The sequence below is a fragment of the Panthera leo genome, chromosome D3, assembly GCF_018350215.1.
Source record: "Panthera leo isolate Ple1 chromosome D3, P.leo_Ple1_pat1.1, whole genome shotgun sequence".
Taxonomy (NCBI): domain Eukaryota; kingdom Metazoa; phylum Chordata; class Mammalia; order Carnivora; family Felidae; genus Panthera; species Panthera leo.
In genome coordinates, this window is record NC_056690.1 from 66951342 (window position 1) to 66971650 (window position 20309).

Below are 20309 nucleotides of genomic sequence, written 5' to 3' on the forward strand. Positions count from 1 at the left end.
CGAGGCAGAGCCCCTCCGCCCTAGGACAGTGGATCTTAACCGCTGTGCCGCAGAGTCACGTAAGATTTTTGAAAGGATCGAGGCCCTATCCCTAAGCCAACTGAATCAGATTCTCTGGGCGAATCTCTGGGACCTGGCATGAGGGTTATTTCATAAAGATCCCCGGGTGATTCTAATGTGCACACAAGGCTGAGAACCACAATTCTAGAGGAAATAAAACTTTTACCCCAAAGCTGAGCAAGTCATTTTTATTGAAGGAAATGAGTTACTTAGTTGCCAAGGGAACCGTCCCCCGAATGGAAAGAAAGACAGTCACTGATTTCTGGCTTTTGTGCCAAGCGCTAAGTCACTGACTGAAGTGTGTATTTCTCTCTCGCTCTCCCTCTGCCTTTTCTGCTTGTTGAAATGAAAAAAGAAGGAGGGTTCACAGAAGAGACTCTGCAGGGGAAACATCTAATGACTTAAAAAAGACGGGCAGCGCTGTTGCCTCTCAGGATACTGGCTGTGGCCAGGACAGCTGAGCCCAGCTAGCAAAGCAGACCGGGTCTGCTGAGCCTCAGCAAAGGTGTCAAGGTCATCAGAAGCCAGGGATGGACCAAGGGCCCAGGAGAACTGCTCCGGACCAAAAGGAAAATCAGAATTGTATTACAGAGACACTGAAAACAACGAATGCCATCTGAGAACAGCTTGTACCTACCTAAATGATACTGTATGAAATAAACCAGTCACAAAAAGACAGATACCATATGATTCCACTTATACAAGATACCTAGAATAATCTCATTCACAGAGACTGAAAATGGGGGGGTGGTTTCCAGGGGCTGGGGGAGGGGAAGTGGAGGCTGTCCTTTAACGGGCATAGAGTTTGTTTTGTAAGGTGAAAGGTGTTCTGGAGACTGGTTGCACAACAACGTGAACGTACTTAACTCTACTGAACTGTACGCATAAAAATGGCTCAAATGGTAGATTTCACGTCATGGGTATTTTACTACAATCAAAAATAGAGAAAAAAAAAATCTCTGATCGTGCCAAGGCCAAAACAGATTTCATAAATGTAATCGATTCCCAAGCAATTATTTTTGTGTTGCTAGTTTAATAGTGGGTTATATCTTATATTCGTCTTCACAGAGGGGCAGAAGTGGGGTTGTGTGCCAGATTTTCACTTTCACTCTTTTCTCACTTCAGACGCTATCTCGTCTGAATTCCACGCCGGACATCACCACTCACGGGGCAGCCGCCACTGAATGGCAGGCATTGCAGAGTGTGGTTCTCCGTCAGTTGTGCTGATATGGAAGGTGACAGAGAAGGAGGAGCCAGGCGTGACCCAGGTTTTTGGGGTGAGTGACCACCGGTGCAGGAGAGCCATTCCCTGGGGGAGGGTTGGGGGAGGGAGGAGGCCGAGGAAGCTGGGCTCACCGAGTGTCTAGTTTGTGCCAGGCTCTGTGCTAGGCATTGTGCAGCCCTATTTCACTTGACCCTCGCCACGGCTGGAGAGGCTGGCGTCCTGGCCTCACTCCTCAGATAATGAATCAGACCCTCCAGGGACTTCAGCAGCTCCCTCAGGGTCACGCAGCTAGTAAGTGGTAAGAGGCAACCTTGAATCCAGGGTGACCTTTTAACTACGCCAGTTGAGGACATGATGAGGTCTGCAATGCAGCGCAGGGACAGATGTTCAGGAGGCCACGGTGAGCGTGCTTCCGAAGATCCAAGGGAGAACCAGCCTGCAGGTAGGGGGGCTAAGACGCAAGGACAGGAGAGACAGGCTGGGAATAGATGAGCTTTCTCTCCTGCTGAGAGAAGAGAACCCTGAGGTTCACAGAAGATGAGTCAACAAAGGGGCCTGAGAAGGAGCATTCAGAGACAGGAAGGAAGTCAGGGGAGAGTGGTTTGTTAGGAAACAAAGGAGGAGAGGACTCAAAAGGACAGCGAAGCCACCCTTGTCACATGTCACACGGATTTTAAGGATGAGGCCTGAGAAGCAGCCGCTGCATTGGCAATCACCAGCCTGCAGAATTCCAGCTTAACTCCAGCACACCCTCGTCCTCTTTCCCTGGTAACTGTCCCCGAGCTCGGACTTGCCAGCTTTTAGCACACGTGTGGGATCCTGGTTCAGTGTCTGGACACGCCCACCAGGCTGTCAGCCCTAGGGGCAGGCAGGGGCTACGTTTTGATCATTTCGATTGATCGTTCATCCCCCAGCACCTAGCACGATGCCTGGCACAAAGTGAGTGCCCAATAATTATTTGTTGAAGGCCTGGCTGAAGCCAGCTCTGCGCCCTCCCTCAACTGTCAGGAAGTGCCGTCCCTGCCCCCTCCCCACATTCAGCAAAGTCAAGGGCCGTGAGGCCCTCTGCTCTCTGTGGCGCCAGGTGACTGGTGGGCAGAGTTGCTTCGACAGCATTGCTAAACCGCCTCAAAGGCAGCATCTGACCTTGAGCTACCTTCCATTCTGCTTGGCTAAGCACTGAGTCATTTACTTGTTTCTGCTGCCTTTCAACCCTGGAGCCGTGGGTTTAGCACAAAGGAAGACACGAGGGTTGTTTTATTTGTGGGGAATCGATTTCCCTTAAATAAGAATTTAAACTGCTAGTCTGCACTGCACGGTGGGAGGGTGTCGGGGCTTCGAGGAGCATGGTGGGGGCTTCCTGAATCGATGCCCAGGTCTCTCTGAGCCTTTGAAAAAAATGTTTTCCCCACAAACACTGACCGCGGGAGAAGGAGGATGGCCTGGAAGTCAGGAGACCAGGTGAGTCCCAAACGAGGCCCTAGCTGGCCATGGGGCTTTGGACAAGTCAGTCAACATGTTGTCACTCTTTCTGGGCATCTGTCCTCACCTGCAGACATAGAGATGCCCTCAACCCACCCCACCCCCAGTGCCAGGACAGCACACGTTCACTGTGGGTGGGGGTGGGGGACAACTCCAGGCAGAGACTGCCTTCGGACCCAAGACGGCCTCCCAGAGCATCTGTCCCTGGAGCAGGGTCCACCCTGTAGCGCCACCTCTGTCAGGATCCCTCTGGTTCCAGCCCTTGTGACACTGGCCGAGAGGCAGCTAAGACAGAGGTCCAGAGCGTGGGCTTTGGGGTTCCACACGCCTGGGTGTGGCCTCCTCCGCTGGGTGTCTGACCTCCTCCTCACCTGATGGGAGCCTTCTTACCTACAGGGTCTTGTGATGATCACAGGAGATAATGCAAAGAAAGTGCTTTGTGCAGGGCCTGGCACAGAATGAGAACACACTAAATGTTAACTATCGTAATAACAAATACTATTTGTGGCTCAGATCCATACATCAGGAACACCTCCAACAACAAATTAGAGATTGCAAGGACCTCAGAGATCTTTCCTAAGCCTCTGGTTGCAGCGATGAGGAAAGTGAGATCTGTGGGGAGAGGAAGCAACTCGCCCTAAGACCCGCAGGCAGAAATGGGACCACGAGTCCCGATTCCTCTATGGGTGTGGATCATTATGTCCTATCGCCAGCTCCTACGAGGGCCCTGCTGGGGCAGATGCCAACCCGCAGCACCCTCGAGCGGTGGGAACCCTGATGTCTGGTTCACCGCGGCTCCTGCCCCCCAGCCCTGCCCCACCTGGAACAGAAGTGTCACTCAGGGGCTCTGGCCATTCAGTAGAGCCCCAGGCACAACCCAGGCCCCCTCCCCCTTCTAGGTCTGTTCCCTTAAATGGGACAAAATGGTCTTTAGGAGTCTTGCAGTCTTAACATTCCACGGTTTCAAGAACTGCACTCAATTAACCACAAACAAGTGGCTGGAAACCTCCATAAGTACCTTGGGAGGAACAGGCAGAGCCCAAGAAAGCGCAGCCCTCCACCGGCCCTGTGGAGTTTTCCCCAGTTCATGGCGTACTAGGGTCTACTTAGTCTCAGTGGCTACTTCCCTGCCTACAGAGAAGCAGCGCGAGGTCTCCCGGTCAGGACCAGGGCTCAGAACAGAGGTGGAAGCATGCACTCCATGACAACCCACCAGCGTGGAACACAAGCCCAAACAAAGCGGTTTTGCCAAGAAAGGAGCCGTGGGCTGGGAGCCTGGAGGCCTGGGACCAGGCCCACGCTCTCCTCTGTGTCTCACTGGCGGAATGTGCTGCTCTGTGTTGTACAAGGAGGCCATCAGATGGCAGGCCGCACTCCCTGCTGAAACCTCACAGCCCCTCGTCCTCCCCAGAGCACCCAGCAGCTGGGTTCGGGCCTGCATACGGTCTGCCCTCCGGCCCGAGGAGAAAGCAATACTGAATTGATTTGTCATCACGTCTTCCCAAGGCCAACCCCAGACCAAAGCAGAATAGGCTTTCGGAAGTGTCTAAGGGAGGAAGGGAAGAACGGAGAGAGGGAGGGAGGGAGGGAGGGAGGGAAGGCGAGAGGTTGGAGTCTGAAGTCCCTCCAGAACTAACATTCTATGAGTCCGTGCAGCTAGGTTCTAAGGCAATTCACCGTGGGTGTCTATTAGGTACAGCCACGCTCATGGTGGTAACACCCTGTGGGGAGCAAAGGGAATGAACTTCAGATGTAAAATGCCACATTAACCCCTTTTGGCCCAGGCACAGTTAACTTCCCAAAGCACAGGCTCTGTGGGTCTGTGTGCGTGAGGCCGCCCGGCTGTGTAAGGTGCCAAGTCCTGCCTTCACAGCAGAAGCCTCAGTGATGCTGGTGTCGGAGGCCATGATGCACTCCCGTCTGCAAAGCTCATCGGTTGCATCTCAGTGCTTTCCAGCCCGGAGCCCACAGGTCAGAAACACAATGTAGCAGGATTCGGCAGGATTCTGGAGCATAAAGAGGAACAGATCTTATAAATAACTCCTGGTTAAAACAGAGCTGGAAATAAGGAGACAGGAGAGGAAGCAAATTGCTAAGCACGTATTGAGTCAATCACATTGGCTTGAAAACCTTAGTGCAAATGGCTGGTCCTTCTCATCAGAATATCAAACACAGGATTGAACCCGGAGGCACCAAGACTGTGCATGTGTGTGTCTGAGGATGTGTTTGAAAGGGCGTGGTTAAGACCCTGGACCCCCCTGAGCCACTCTGTCTTCACAGGAAGGTCTGGCTGCTGGGTTGCTCTGTAAGCTCTGAGATTCTAGATAGCGATTCACAGCTGAGGCCTCAGTATAAAACTCAGGAAGCCAAAAGTCTGAATTAAATCTCGACCATGCTCACGCGTCCAGTCTCCCCCTTTTCCATTCCGTAGGGCCTTTCTTTAGCTGCGACAAGGCCACTACAGCCTGCACTCTCCCGAATGCTAAAATTGAGTGCAAATGTGCTTTAATCACTGGCAACCCTCAAGGCCCCTGATCTCGAGGTGTGGCCCAGCAGCATGCTACCTACGGGCAGGGTGGGGTCACAAGGGCCCCGGCTGAGGCCAGGAGGCTTGGCACAGAGCTGACTGTGCCCGGACCCCCACCCCCACCCCCCCATCCCTGCCTCCTGGCCCACGCACTGCCCGGCGCAGGAAGGAGAGGAGGAGCGAGGTTCTGCTTGCCGGGGTGGCCGGCCAGCCTGTGCCGCCCTCAGCAGCAGGTGCAGGTGCCCGTGTGCACGCGGAGGATGCCTCGGCTGTGCAGGTGCAGGAAGTTGAAGATCTCAGAGGGCATGGCGTGGAAGCCAGGGCGGGGCTTGACGTTGTCATAGTAGTGGTGGGTGATGTAGAGGCCCGAGGGGTTCATGGGGAAGGCCCAGAAGCCGAACAGGTGCACCTCCTCGCAGAGCTCGAGCGCCGCCGTGGCCAGGATGAGGCCGGTGCTGATGCGCTTTGCGCGCACCCCCAGGCTGAGCCAGTAGCGCGACACGTTGACCAGGTATTGCGGGTGGAAGTAGTACACGGCCTGCGTCGACTCGAAGTCGTCCAGCACGTACTTGACGCGGATGGACACGTCGGTGTTGCGCGTGTTGTAGAAGGCGGGCAGTAGCACCGACGCGTTCTCGTACACCTGCAGCACCCGGTAGAAGGGCCGCCGCCACTTCTCCAACTTGTGGAACCTGGGCGGGGCCGGAGCAGAAGGGTGGTCGGCCCACTCCCCCACCCCCACCCCCAGCGTGCCTGTGCGCCTCTTCCCCCCGCCCCACCGCCCCTGCTGCCCCCATCCGGCACCCTGGGGCCTTTCCAGAAAATGCAGGGGACTCAAGGCCACCCCGCTTCCTTTCATCTCATCCACCTCCTAAGATGAATGGCCTGCCTTCTGTTTTCTAAGTGGAAGCAATCTGAGTCCAAAGGGACAACCATGTAGGGAGGGCAGTGCTTAACCCAAAGGGATGAGAGCATCCCGGGGGGGGGGGGGGGGGGGGGGGGGGGGGGGGGGCGAAGGTGGGGGGACTCGGTGGGGAGGTAGGGAGGAAGTGGAGGCTTTCCCTGGGCCCTCAGGGCAGACTCGTGTACTTTCTTTCCCAAGATCCCCAATGAGTACCCCAAATGAGTGTGCCTGCCCTCTCCTTCCTGCCCCGCAGCCCCTCACTCACTTGTGCTTTCCTTGCCTGATTTACCAACTCTTTAGCCTCTGGTCTCTGGCTGTCCCCTCTCTTACCCCTGGTCTGACCTGGATGATGTGACTAGGCCCTTGGCTCTTGTTTTAACCCATTGACCCCCCTCCCCAAGGCCTCCCAGGCAGACACACCCCAGGAGGGGAACTAGGTGGGGACTGACATCTTCGTTAAGAGTCTTCTCCCAGGGCCCCCTGGATACACCAGCGTAGAGAGCTGTCTTCCCCCATCACACTCAGGAAAGCTTTCTGGCCCATCTACATGAAGACTGTCTAGACCGGTGCTGTCCAAAAGAAATAGAACTGAGGCCACATATCTCACTTAAAATGTTCTAATGATCATATTTAAATAAGTAGAAAGGAGTGGGTGAAGTTAATTTTTATATTATATTTAATGCTGACAATGTTTTATTTAACCTGCTGTACCCAAAATACTACTCTTCCTTTCTTTTTTTTTTTTTTTTAATTTTTTTAACGTTTATTTATTTTTGAGACAGAGAGAGACAGAGCATGAACGGGGGAGGGTCAGAGAGAGAGGGAGACACAGAATCTGAAACAGGCTCCAGGCTCTGAGCGGTCAGCACAGAGCCCGACGCGGGGCTCGAACTCACGGACTGCGAGATCATGACCTGAGCCGAAGTCGGACGCTCAACCGACTGAGCCAGCCAGGCGCCCCCAAAATACTACTCTTTCAACAGATAATCGATACAAACAATGGATGAGATATGGTCCATCCTCCTTTCCATGTTAAGTCTTTGAAATCGGGTGTGTGTTTACACTTATAGACAGCCCACGTCAATCTGGATAGCCACATTTCCAGTGGCCAGTAACCACATGTGACTAGGGGGTACCATACCGGACAGCACAAGTCTAGAAGAGGGTCAGTTACCTCTCGGTGATGATGCTGGGGTTCACAGTGACCACATCCGTCTTCACTCCCACATCCATGGTGTACTTCTCTGAGATGGGGGGTAGGTTGCACCTGCACAAGAGACAAGGCACCCAGGCCGTATATGCTCATTCTAGACACAGCTGGAGAGCAGGCAGGGGGAGGGTGTGGGGAGGGAGGAGATGTTGCTCCTATGGGCAGAGGGAGGCAGAGGCAGCCAGCTGGATGGAATCTTTGTGGCCTGTGCATAGAGAAGCAAGTTTACTCCTCCCCCCTCCCCCAAGTGGCACAATGATGGTGGACAGCCTCAACCCCAATCCCTCTGCATTAAGCCTTTATTTTCAACCCATCTTCTTTATCCAGGCTAAAGATGTAAGTGAGGATCCCCAAAGAGGTAAGAGGGGGCTCTATCTGAGGAAGAAGAAATACCAGGACCCATCTCTGACTTAGTTAAAGCCAGGGCGAAGCCAATATTGGTGCCAGCCCCAAGGCCACCCTTGTTCCAAGCCCTGCTTCTGGAAGAGAAGAACCCAGTTGGGGAGGGTTCTGCACACCCACAGATCTGCACAGACCTTCATATATCTGCTATGCTCTTTTTAAAAAAATTAATTGTTTTGAAAACAGAGGTGTTCTTTACACACGTCTCATTCCGCAGACGTGGAGACAGAGGACCTGAGAGGTTTGGCCACTGGCCCCAAGGGATAGGGCTGGAGAGGGCAAGAAACAACCCAGAGCATGAGGGTGTGCAGGGCTGGGGAGTGGAGGCTGATCTCTTGAAGGACAGCATTGGGGGACGGGGGTGGGGCACCACAAGAGGGAAGGGCGCAGAGCCGGAGGGCCGTGGGGGCAGAAGCAGCAGGTGCAGAGCCTGGGGGATTCTTTACCGGAAGACAAAGTCAGCGCTGTTGATCTCTCTCCCACAGCGGCTGTTCTTTAAGATGCCTCCATTGCCCACCACTGCACACTTCTTAAACTGGGACCGGTAGTAGGGCATGTCCTGGGGGAGACAGGGACATGGCTGTCACAGGCAATGCCCTCCCTGCCTTCTTTGGGTGCCCTCACCCCTGTACCCATGATCACCTCTACGAGCCAGCCTTGCAGGGAATGTGGGAGAAAAGTGGTTATTCCACTTTGCAGATGAGAAGAGAGGCCAGGAGACTTGTTCTCAGTCCCACTGGCCAGTACGAATGAACTGGAACAGAAGCCAGGTCTCCACAACCTTTTTCAATAAGCTCTGGGATGCCTCAGGTTTCCAGAAAGAAGAGAGTACAGGTGTGGCTAGTCCTGCTTGCCTTTGCCAATGTTGGGAAGCTCATCTTTATGACTTCTAGTATGCATGTTTTATTGGTTAATGCAGATGTTCTGGGGGGGTGACAGCAACAGAGAGGGGGACAAGGCCACCTGGGACCAGGGCCCTAAACCTGGCTCTCACCCCTTTCAGCTCAGGGCATGGTACAGACCCTCCCTCTGCTCTGCAGGGGGAGACATGTGCCCGGGATACAAAGATCAGATGGACCGGGACACATGGCAGGACTTGGCAGCAGCAGGGACAAGAGACCAAGGGCTGAGTAAGCAAGGCCACACTGGGGAACAGCGAGAAGCCGGAAATTCCTGAAATCTCTGCGAAGTGCAGAGGAGCCCGGGACTTAGCCTGAGTGACAGTCACATTTGCGGGAGCCCTGGGAGTGACCATCTCATGGCACTTTGACCTTGTCACACCCTGACTGCTGGGGTTACCTTGGTCCGGGCACCGGCTCCCCACAAGGCTCCCCGGGCATGCTCTCCAGGGGGCCACAGGCATGTCAGGAGGAAAAAGCAAACACTGGCCTGAGGGTTAAGGGTCCTGATTCTGTCCCGTCCCTCCTCTGGGTCATAATCCGCCCCCTCCCCCGCCCCCCCCCGGGAAACCTAAGGCAGATGGAACCAAGCAGCCACATGCACGGCACAGGCAGAAAGAAGCACGGACCTGGAGTCAAGGGCAGGGTGCCCAAACCCCCCAGTGTGCCCAGGACTGGGGAACTCTGCCCGGGATGCAGGGCTTCCCTTGGGTCAAACCAGGAAAGCCCGGGACCAACCAGGATGGGGTCCCCTAGGCAAAAGACCCAGGTTCAGCCCTGGTTTTGCCTGAGAATGAGGTGAAGGAACCATAGACAAGTGTTTTGAGTTCTCAGCAACTCGGTTTTCCCATCTGTAAAATTAGGCTAATTCCATGTGTATGTCGTGCTTTTCAAAAGTGAGACAACGTGAAGCAGAGTTTCTCGATCTGGCACCGTTGACACTTTGGACCAGCCCATTCCTTGCTGGGGGGGGGGGCGGGGGAGGGGGCTGCCCTGTGGACTGCAGAATGTTTAGCAGCATCCCTGGGCCTCTCCCCACCGGATGTCAAGGGTAACGCCCAATCATAATCACCAAAATGTCTCTAAACGTTGCCAAATGTCCCCAGGGTTGAGAACCACTAGTGTAAATGAAAAGCCTATCCAGGGTGATGCTTGGCCCAGAGGTATCTCGGCAGGAGGACCAGATTATTACTGTCATTAGTCCCCAAAGATCCCTCCCCCCAGGAACCTACTGGACAGCTCCCCTTCCAGCACACATCACCTGGCCAGCCCTGAATGACAGCGGCCCTGGTCGGCACCTTGGCCTCCCGGTGGGGTCATGGGCAATCACACCACAGTGGGTCCTCAGGAAGGAGACTAAATCTGAAGAAGATGCTGCATCCGTCTGTGGGAGACTGTCCTTCAAGGCCCATTGTCCCTGAAGGGACAGGCCCAGGGGCCAGGATGGGGAAAACAAGGGTGTCTCACAGCCATTGGGGAAAACTGCACTGTTCGACTTTTACCAGGGAAAGGAAAAAACCAAAGTTATCTTTGGAGAGATCCTCAAAGGCCTTTATGTTCTATGTCAGTGTCTCCCAAACTTCTGTACATCAAAAACAACCTGGAGTACTTTCTGGAAATAGAAATTCCTGGGCTCCTTCCCAGAACCACGGAATCAGAATCTCCAGGGTCGGGGGAGGAGGTGGAGAAGCTGAATTTTATACAATCCCAAAGAAGTACTTACCTTGAGGGTATGAATCCTTCTAAGTCACAGGGTCTAACTCAGGGGGTGGCTAATTATGGCCTGCGGGCCACCTCGGACCTTCTGCCTGTTTCCATACAGCCTGCGAGCTAAGCATGGGTTTTGTATTTTTAAACGGTTGGGGGTGGGGATCAAAAGAAGAAGACTTCGTGACACGTAAAAATTATGTAAAGTTCACGTTTCAGTGTCTGATAGGAACTAGAGTGTTACTGCAGCCCAGCCACACTCGTTTGTTTGTGAAGGTCTGTGGCTGCCTTGTGCTGGAACCATAAAGGTGAGTGGCTGTGACAGAGACCATATGGCCTGCAAGGCTTAAAATATTTGCTCTCTGGCCCTTTCCAGAGAACATTTGGCAGCCCTGCTCTAACTCCCTGGGCCTCGGCAGTCTATACCCACGGCCCTTGTTGGACCCATATGTCATAACTGAACTGTCACCCACTGGCATGACCCGCATGAGATGTAAGTCCACCTGTCGGACATCAGCCTCCTGTTCCAGGCCTTGCAAGACCCACGCTGTAGGGGTGCCTGGGGGGCTCAGTCGGTTAGGCATCTGACTTAGGCTCAGGTCACGATCTCGTGGTTTGGGAGTTCGAGCCCCGCGATGGACTCTGTGCTGACAGCTCAGAGCCTGAAGCCTGCTTCGGAGTCTGTGTCTCCCTCTCTCTCTCTGCCCCTCCCCCCTCACACTCTGTCTCTCTCTCTGTCTTTCTCAAAAATAAACATTAAAAAAAAGAAAAAAAAAGACCCACCTGGTAAATGTGGCTTATCCCCATCATCCTCCAGCCCAGTGACGTGGGGAGGGAATGTGTGACACCTCTCCACCTTGTGCTCCTCCCCGCTACCCCCACAAGGCCCAATCTTATCAGCACCCTCCGTTTAAGTAACAGAACGCGGGGACGCCTGAGCTTTGTTTCATGAGCATTCCCGTTGAAGCAGGGCAGCCCAGGCCCTCAGATTTCATCCAGAAAGACCTGACATGCCCCTACTCAGCATTTCTGCAAACTGGACTCACTAAGTCCTGCCCTGGACCCATTGCTCTCCAGGTGGTGGTTATGAACACATCCAGTGGAACTTTCTTCCTCTTCAGATGGTAATAACCACCAGAATGAGCTGAAAAGGCAGGTTCCAGGCCCTTTTCTCTGAGATTCTGACGCTGTGATCAGGCCACAAGTGAAGCCAGAGCTTCAGTGCCCTGAGCCGTTCATTCATGAGATCACTTATCCTGTGGTCCCCCATGACCAGGGAGCCACCGTACTAGCCCTCCCGACTTCTTTTATGCGGAAGGAAAACAATTCACGTCTATCTTGTTTTACTTAGATTTTCTGTTATAAGCAGCCAAACCTATTCCTAGCCTAAACCAGTCCAGTGTGATGGACAGGGAGACTGGGGCCTTGGAAGATAGAAGAACCGTCCAAGGTCATCCAACGTCAGATCAAATCGTTCTCGATTTGCTTTCTACTGGTCCGTGATTTCTCGTGCATGCAACCTTTGCGTGAATGGTTTTGCTCCTGCGCCTGCCTCCGGTGGGGGACAAATGCCTAATCGCTCTCCCAGATATCTTCGGGATGTCCTCTGCAAGCAATGCAATAACCAAAATTTGACAACCATTTTCTTGCCAGAAGTCACTCAAATAATAGCCAGTTGGCACTCACTGTGCCCAGACGGGAGCCCCAGAGGACAGTCCACTGAGCCAACCCGAGCCAGGACAATGGGTGCAGAGGGCACAGCAGAGTGATGCCACACTGCGTGGGCGTGGCCACAGAGGGCCACGTGAGGTCGCCCCTTTGCCCTGCCCAGACTGCCCTGCCCCAAGCAGCACCTTGGGAAACATGCGGAAGATCTCCTGGTTGATGTGGTAGATGCCGCTGGTGTCCACTTCATACTTGAGCTTCGTCCCCAGGGGCGTATTCTTCTGCGTCGTGAAGAGGAAGGAGGGGGCGTTGCAGCACCTGGACAGAGTGGACCTGCCAGGCAGGAGACACAGCAGGAGGGACAGGTGACACAGGGCAGAGCAAAGCCTCTGGAAGAACAGAGGGGTCAGGGAGCTGAGGCCCCTCGGGGTGAACCGTTCTCTCCCCGCCACCCCTTCCCACACTCACCCCCACCCCCTCGCCTCTGCTCATGTTGTCCCCTCCCCCTTCAACATGCCTCCCAAAGCCTGGGCCTTGCCTCCCCTCCTCACACTCGCCTTTCTCTCCGGGAGCTCCCAGCTGCCCACCCCACTGACCTCACTGGCCTCCGAGGACCCGGAGCACAGACCAGCTACCACCCATTTCGTCACCTACCAACCCCCTCCCCACTTGAACGAAAGCCCCTTGATGGCAGGCACCCTGCCTCTCCGGATCCTGCACAGTGTCAGTCGCACGAGAGTTCGGGTGTTCGACAGCCAGCTGCCGGCCAGTCGTGGGATGAGTCATGCCTCAGTCAGGCGTTCGCCAAGATCTGCCAGGCATTCTACTACTTTCTGGAAACACTCTTTATCCAGCCTTGATGGAAATCCGGGGACACAGAGCGCGCCCTTGGGTTCTTGGCCCCTTAGACAAGGTGTTTACCCCTATCCCACGGGGGCAAAAACCCAAGACACCGATGGTCAACAGAAGCATTTAGAAAGTGTCTGAGGAAGAGGGGAGGTCAGGAAGTGGGCTGGTGCTGGTTGATGACTCCCTGCAGAAAGAGGAGCCTGACTTCCTAAAGAGGTTTTCAGGAGTCCATTGTTTCTTTAAAAAAAAAAAAAAAAAGGAAGGAAGGAAGAAAGAAAAGAAAGAAAAAAAAAAAGCCCTGTGGCTTTCACTCACAAGAGCAGTCAAACACAAGCCACAGAAGGGTTAAAGCTTAGAGGATGCAAGCAGCCTTTGCAAAACTGAAAAATAAAAATAAAAATAAGCCCTCCAAGGGAGAAGGTGGCTGCTGAGGCCGACCTGGGAGTCGGCCAGGCAGGAGAAGGCTGAGTTTTCCCTCTGCCTCAGCTGGTGCTCTGCCGGGTCACTCTCTCTCTGAGGCCTGCTGAGGGGCGGGGTCCTGGGCACTGCTCTCCCCTGCCCTGGGGGCCCAGAGCCCCCCACCCTGGCTGCCCAGGGGCTGGGCCTGACACGGGAGGCAAGCTGCTGCTCTCCCACGTGGTGGGGTGGGGAGGGCTTTGAGCCCGCGAGGCTCCGTTTTCTCCCAAAGCAGCAGTGTTATGCTGAGTCCACACTGGCCTCCTCCCGCCAACACTGGCTCCAGGCACTGTCACGTGCAGTGTCTAGGCGGCCCCAGGAGGGACGGGACACCTCTACGGAGCCGGAATGATGACGACCACCAACGTTTGAGGAGGGGCTTGCTGGAGAGTCCACATCCAGGGTCTGGGATGGAAACTTGGGCTGCCAACCCGGTGTCAGGAGGCCTGGGTTCTAGTTTCTGATCCGCTCCTGCCAGCTGTGGGGCTCTGGGCTCTGGGCCTCCACCACCTCATCCATAGAATGTAGTCTTGGCTCTTCTCCCTCTGAGCCTCTATAATTCTGCGACTCCAGGTTGCCAAAGCCAGGAAGGTTATAAAATTATGCTTTATGACTTTATTTCTCGTAGGGATTTCATTGGGGAAACTCAGCTGGCTGCCGATCGGAGAGGGCCTTCCTGTGGAGTGATGAGTTTCAGAATGTTGACTGAGTCTTCTCAGAGGGGAGGCCAGGGACCCGGCCAGCAGAGGCCATGAGTCAGCACTGGCCCATTTAGCTTTGCTGGTCCAGAAACTCAATCTTGCCAGCCAGCTGGAGAGTTCACCACTGATGGAAACTCTCTCATATTAACCAAGCTTACCAGTGACAGAGCTATAAACCAGAATGCCAACACGTCCATTGGTAGGCAGTAGGGTGAGGGAAGGCCTCAGTTACAGGACTCTTTCTAGCACATCCCCTCCACCCCTCTCCATTTCACCATACCAGGGTCTTGCAAACCTGAATGAAGGATCTCATCATCGTTGAATGAGCTTATAATGAGAGCAAAGGGAGGCAACCGACTGGCTTTGAAGGTTTTTCCATTTGGAGCCTGGCAAGACCTGATGTCATCTCCCTTTTCCACACCTGAAACTACGCCCCTACCCCCACCCCAAGAAGGGGCTCAGCATGCCCGCCCCCCCCATCCCCGGAGCCTCTCTGCTAGATAGTGCTGGCTGATCCCTGCCGAAGGCTCCCACACTTAATCCTTGTTTTTCTGCTGCCATACCATCTTCCTGCTGCTTCGTTATTTCCTTAGATATGTGAATCCCACGGAGGACACTTCTGTGCAGCTTCCAGCCCAGACAACATCTCCTTGCACCTTGCTGACCTTCTCTGCGCTGGGTGTTTTATCAGCCTGCTCAGGCCCCACCCACCCCCGGGGGGCGTCTGCCAGGGCAGTGCCTACACTAACACCTCTTGCTAAGGGGTGGATTTGGGGTGGCACTTGCCGCACAGACCTTGGACCTGTTCCCGCCTCCCAGCACTTTGCTCAAGTTCATGTTCTACTTTTATGATGGCGAGGGGTAGAGGCGGGGTCTTCCTGCCCTCCTGTTGGGCCTTAGCTGGGAATCTGCAGTCTCACAGAGGCCTCTGGTTTGCGGCTGCCGGTACCTGCTCTTCCGGGGTTATCACTTTAAACATCCACATTTCTAAAAATGTGCCACTTAAAACTACTACTCAGTCTCTAGACGTGGCCTGGAATTGCAGAAAACTGGACCAAATGACTCATAAGGAAAAGACAAAATGCTTAGTGTCATTTGCTTTTCACAGCCCCCCCCCGGTAGGATTCCTGCATGCTGATGGCTCCTGACTACATCCAAACTTCAGCCTGAGTAGCCTGCATCCGGTCTATACCCACATGCCCTGGGTCCCATCAGTCCCATTCGGTAAGGTCTGTCTGCACTAAAATCCCACCATGAGCTCACAGAATTTTAGCGATGAACCTACGGTTCACGTTAATCAGAAAGAACTTGTGGACGTCTGCCAGCTGCTCATCTCTTGCAGACAGGGGAACCTTAAGCTATGGCTCTTGCCTCTCTGGGAGCTTATAATCTATCGCTTTGGGTCAGGGAGCAATTAGAAGCTCGTCTACAGCAGGCCTCACGCGTCTGGTGCAAGCAAGCTGCCCCCGGAGGGGCTGGTGACAGGGCGTGGCCATAGAAGAAAGCTCAGTGCACCTCACCCCTCAGGCCTGCTGGAGACCTGGAACCAAGGTGGAGCTGTAGTGGCCACACCGCACCCCCCCACCCCAGCCCAGCCACTCACGGGGCTGCCACAAGGCCTAGGGGATGGAATGCAGGGGCCGTGGCCAGCAGGGTGTCCACCTCGGCCTGTGTACTGAGTCAGAACCTCCCCGCTGCCCAGATCCCAAAGCCCAGCCAGGGCCAGCTCCGGGGAAAAGACGACCCGGGGCTGGGCCTTGCAGGACGGGGCGGCAGGAAGGAGAACATCACCAACGGGAGGGCGGGGGAGGGCAGACAAGTCACAGATACTTGAACTGGTTGGCCTCAGAGATATTCATTGCCCATCTGCACATCTGCAGGCTCTTCCATCTGTCGAATAGCTCCGACTGCTTCACCCTTTGGGAGTAGAGACAGAAGAGAACGTGAAAGGGCCAGGCTGGGCAGAGCGTCGGCATTCGCGATCACCCCTTCCTGCTCCCCATGTGCCCAATCCTGGTGCGGTCCTTTATGCTAACTGTGGTTTCTTATTTTTGGTGTCCTCGATGCTCGGGCACCCAGGGTCTTGCTCACTCCTAGGGGGAGTGAACCGCTCTCCTGCAAGCCTGCCTTCCACATGCAAACCAGCCGGTCCTGAGCCCAAAGCCTCACGGCCTCCTTTATCAACAGAGCCACCAGCCTTAAGGGAACCCAGGAGCTCTCTGAGTTACAGGCACGATCCCATTTCTGTCTGCCCATGTGCATATCTTGGGGAGAATCTGAAGCTTTCACCGGCTTCCCGTAGAGGTCCTTGATTCCAAAACCAGGACAAACACTCACTTAACTGTAAAGTAAAAACCAGTTTCATTCTGCAGAGCTGGGTCCCCTGTGTTTAAATGGAGGGGAAAGGGTTGTTCCCAAACGGGGCAAGCCTCACCCACAGAAGGAACACATACATGACTGGTATGGGGAGGGGTGACGGGGGAGCGGTGAGTACAGGAGAAATACAGAATAGCGACAAAGTATGTGGATTTTGCACTCAGAAGAGGAGCTGGGCCTCAGACAGACTTCATATTCCCCCGAACTGTGGGACCTCGGGCAGGTTATTCAACCTCTCTGAGTCTCATCTATATAATGGGCATAATAATAGATTATCACTCACTGTCCCAGATCTGTGAAAAGTATTAAATAAGGTGATGCAATAAAGGCCTAAGCATAGGAAGTGCACACGGAAAGTACCTGGTAGTTGTAAGCTATTGTTATGGTTAAACTGCACTGCCTGGGCTCTGCTCGCTCACAGCCCCCTGGACTTTTCCCCTTTTGTGAAATCCATAACCCATCCCTACTCACTCCTGATCTTTCCCACAAGATAGTAAGTAACGGGAGGGGCAGGGGATCACGCCTGAGTTCACACCATAAATCCAGGGCTAAGGCACACGGCCGGCGTGTGGTTAAATATGTGTTGAGCGTATTAATAAACTGGTGAGTGAACCAAGAAGTCTGAGTTCCAAGAGAGTCTATAATTATTTATTGAACTCTTCTCTGTAGCGGGAACTGGGGATACAGCAGTGAACAAAACAACTCTCTGCTTCCACGGAGCTTAAATAGCAGTAAGGAGGCAAGTGGAAAACAGGTACATCTGCATATGACAACAAAAGCACAAGCGATGAAAGCAAAAATAGACAAGTGGGACTACGTCCAACTAAAAAAGCTTCTGGACAGCGAAGGACCACAACAGAGTACAAAGTCAACACAGAGAACAGGAGAAACCATTTGCAGGCCATTTATCTGATGAGGGGTTAATATCCAAAACACATAAGGAACTCTTACAACTCAATAGCAAAAGGCCAAATAACCTGATTTTATTTATTTAGTTTTAAATGTGTATTTATTTTCAGGGAGAGTGCACGAGCAGGAGAGGGGCAGAGGAAGAGAGAGAGAGAGAGAGAGGGAGAGACAGAATCCCAAGAAGCCTCCACACTCAGTGCAGAGCCCAATGCAGGGTTCAATCCCATGACCGTGAGACCATGACCTGAGCCAAAGTCAAGAGTCAGACGCTTGGGGCGCCTGGGTGGCTCAGTCGGTTAAGCGGCCGACTTCGGCTCAGGTCATGTTCTCCCGGTCCGTGAGTTCGAGCCCCGCGTCGGGCTCTGTGCTGACGGCTCAGAGCCTGGAGCCTCTTTCAGATTCTGTGTCTCCCTCTCTCTCTGACCCTCCCCCGTTCATGCTCTGTCTCTCCCTGTCTCAAAAATAAATAAAACGTTAAAAAAAAAAAAATTAAAAAAAAAATATTTAAAAAATAAATAAATAAATAAATAAATAAACGATAAAAAAAAATTAAAAAAAAAAGTTAGACACTTGGGGCGCCTGGGTGGCTCAGTCAGTTGAGTGTCCGACTTTGGCTCAGGTCATGGTCTCACGATTCGTGGGTTCGAGCCCCACTTCAGGTTCTGTGCTAACAGCTAGGAGCCTGGAGCCTGCTTCAGATTCTGTGTCTCCCTCTCTCTCTCACGCTCTCTCTCTCCGTTCGCACCCTGTCTCTCAAAAATGAATAAATGTTAAAAAAAAAAATTAAAAACAAAAAAGAGTCAGACGCTTAACTGACTGAGCCACCCAGGCACCTCCAAATAACCTGATTTTAAAATGGGCATAAGATGGGGTGCCTGGCTGGCTCAGTTGGTTAAGCATCCAACTTCAACTCAGGTCATGATCTCATGGTTCATGGGTTCGAGCCCTGCATCAGGCTCTGTGCTAACAGCTCAGAGCCTGGAGCCTGCTTGAGATTCTGTATCTCTCTCTCTCTCTTTCTCTCTCTCTCTGCCCCTCCCCCACTCATGCTCTGTCTCTCTCTGCCTCAAAAATAAATAAAACATTAAAAAACAATTTTTAATGGGCACAAGAATTGAAAAGACATTTCTCCAAAGAAAACATACAAATGGCCAACAGACATATGAAAAGGTGCTCAACATCACTAAATATCAGGGAAATGAAAATCAAAACTGCAATGAGATATCATCTCATACCTGTTAGGATGGCTAATATCAAAAAAACAAAAGGGGCGTCTGGGTGGCTCAGTTGGTTAAGCGACTGACTTCGGCTCAAGTCATGATCTTGCGATTCGTGAGTTCAAGCCCCGCATCAGGCTCCTTCTTGCTGTTAGCCCAGAGCCTGCTTCAGATCCTGTCTCCCTCTCTCTCTCTGCCCCTCCCTGGCTCACATACACCCTCGCACCTGCTCTCGCTCTCTCTCTCTCAAAAATAAATGAACACGTTTTAAAAAAAAAAACAAAAAAATAAAAACAAAAGATTGCAAGTGTTGGCGAGGATGTGGAGAAGAAGGAGCCCTCGCACAGTGTTGGTGGGAAGGTAACACGGTGCAGACAGCACGGCAAATGATACGGAGGTGCCTCGAAAAATTACAAAAAGAACAACCACGTGATCCAGCAGTCCCACTTCTGGGTATATATCCAAAGGAATGGCCATCAGGATCTAAAAGAGCTACGTACAGTCCCGCGTCCACTGCAGCCTTAGTCAACGTAACCAAGACAAACAATCTAAATGTCCACTGACGAGTGACCAGATAAAGGACATGTGTTATAGACGTACAATGGGATACTACTCAGCCTTTTACAAGAAGGGAATCTGTCACATGTGACAAGTTGGATGAATCTGGAGGACGTTATGCTAAGTGAAAGAAGCCAGTCACAGAGGATATATACAGCATGATTCTGCTCATGATGTATCTAAAATAGTCAATCTCATGGAAACAGAGAAGAGAACGGTGGTTGCCAGGGACTTTGGGAAGGGGACATGGTGAGCTGCTTGCTGTTCGATGTATATAAAGTTTCAGTTATTTAAGATGCCTAAGTTCTAGAGATCTGCTGTACAGCTTAGTGCCTACATTTAACAACACCGTATTAAACACTTAAGCATTTGTTGACAGGGTAGATCTCATGTGAAGTGTTCTTTCGCCCATTAAGAAAAAGAAAACAGCTAATAGAGCCATGAAGAAAAATGAAGCAAGGCCAAGGAGCCAACAAGGGACTGCTTCAGAAGGGTTGGTCAGGGAAGCCTTCCCCGAAGAGGCGAACTTTGCACACAGAACTGAAATGATCAGGAGTGAGCCATGCAAATTATCTGGGGGAAGGAGTATTCCAGGCAAAGAGAAAAGTGAGTGCAAAGGCACTAGGCTGGGAACTTACTTGGTAGCTTTAAGGAGCTGGAAGGGACCCAGCCTTCCATCCTGATGCCTTCCTTCTGGCTTTTCCAAAGCTCCCACAGCAACCGTCACATCTCAGGCTAATGTGACATCAGACGAGGGTGTCATTACACAGCCCCACCCTGGCTCACCCACTGCTTCCCTCCCCTGCACGCTGCAACCTCCAGGCCCTTAGAGCAGTGCCCTACGTGGCCAATGTTCCAAACACCTTCTAGAAACACAGCCCTGGCAAGACTGAGGCCAGGGTCCCAGTTCCAACTGTTACCAGTGTCTGGGCCCCATTCTATGTGCCTCCAAGGCCTGTCACACGCTGGACCAAGGCTGGGGCCTGAACACCCAACCTTGAATCCTGGCTCTGCCCCAACTTGCACTGTGACCTGACACAAGTCATTAATCTCTCTGAGACTCAGGTGCTTTATCTGTAAGACAGATACAGTGATCTCTGCCCTGCTAACCTCAAGGGTTGTCAGAAAGATCAAATGAGATAATATGCATAACAATATTTTA

General features: G+C 52.9%; 1 protein-coding gene across 9 annotated transcripts in view; it reads right to left on the minus strand.

Annotated features, from left to right (window-relative positions):
* Positions 1-234: 234 nt before the first annotated feature.
* Positions 235-20309, minus strand: part of ST8SIA5 (ST8 alpha-N-acetyl-neuraminide alpha-2,8-sialyltransferase 5) — a 59868-nt gene continuing 39793 nt past the window's right edge. For 5 of the 9 annotated variants that reach the window (XM_042910344.1, XM_042910339.1, XM_042910341.1 and 2 more), the window contains 5 exons: positions 15918-16004; positions 12270-12414; positions 8257-8369; positions 7373-7465; positions 235-5986 (listed from right to left, as the gene is read on the minus strand). In XM_042910344.1, the coding sequence (XP_042766278.1) occupies positions 5518-5986; positions 7373-7465; positions 8257-8369; positions 12270-12414; positions 15918-16004 (907 nt within the window). In that variant the 3' untranslated portion in view covers positions 235-5517. The remainder of the gene's footprint in view (positions 5987-7372; positions 7466-8256; positions 8370-12269; positions 12415-15917; positions 16005-20309) is intronic. The other 4 variants (XM_042910345.1, XM_042910347.1, XM_042910340.1 and 1 more) reach the window with 4 other exon arrangements.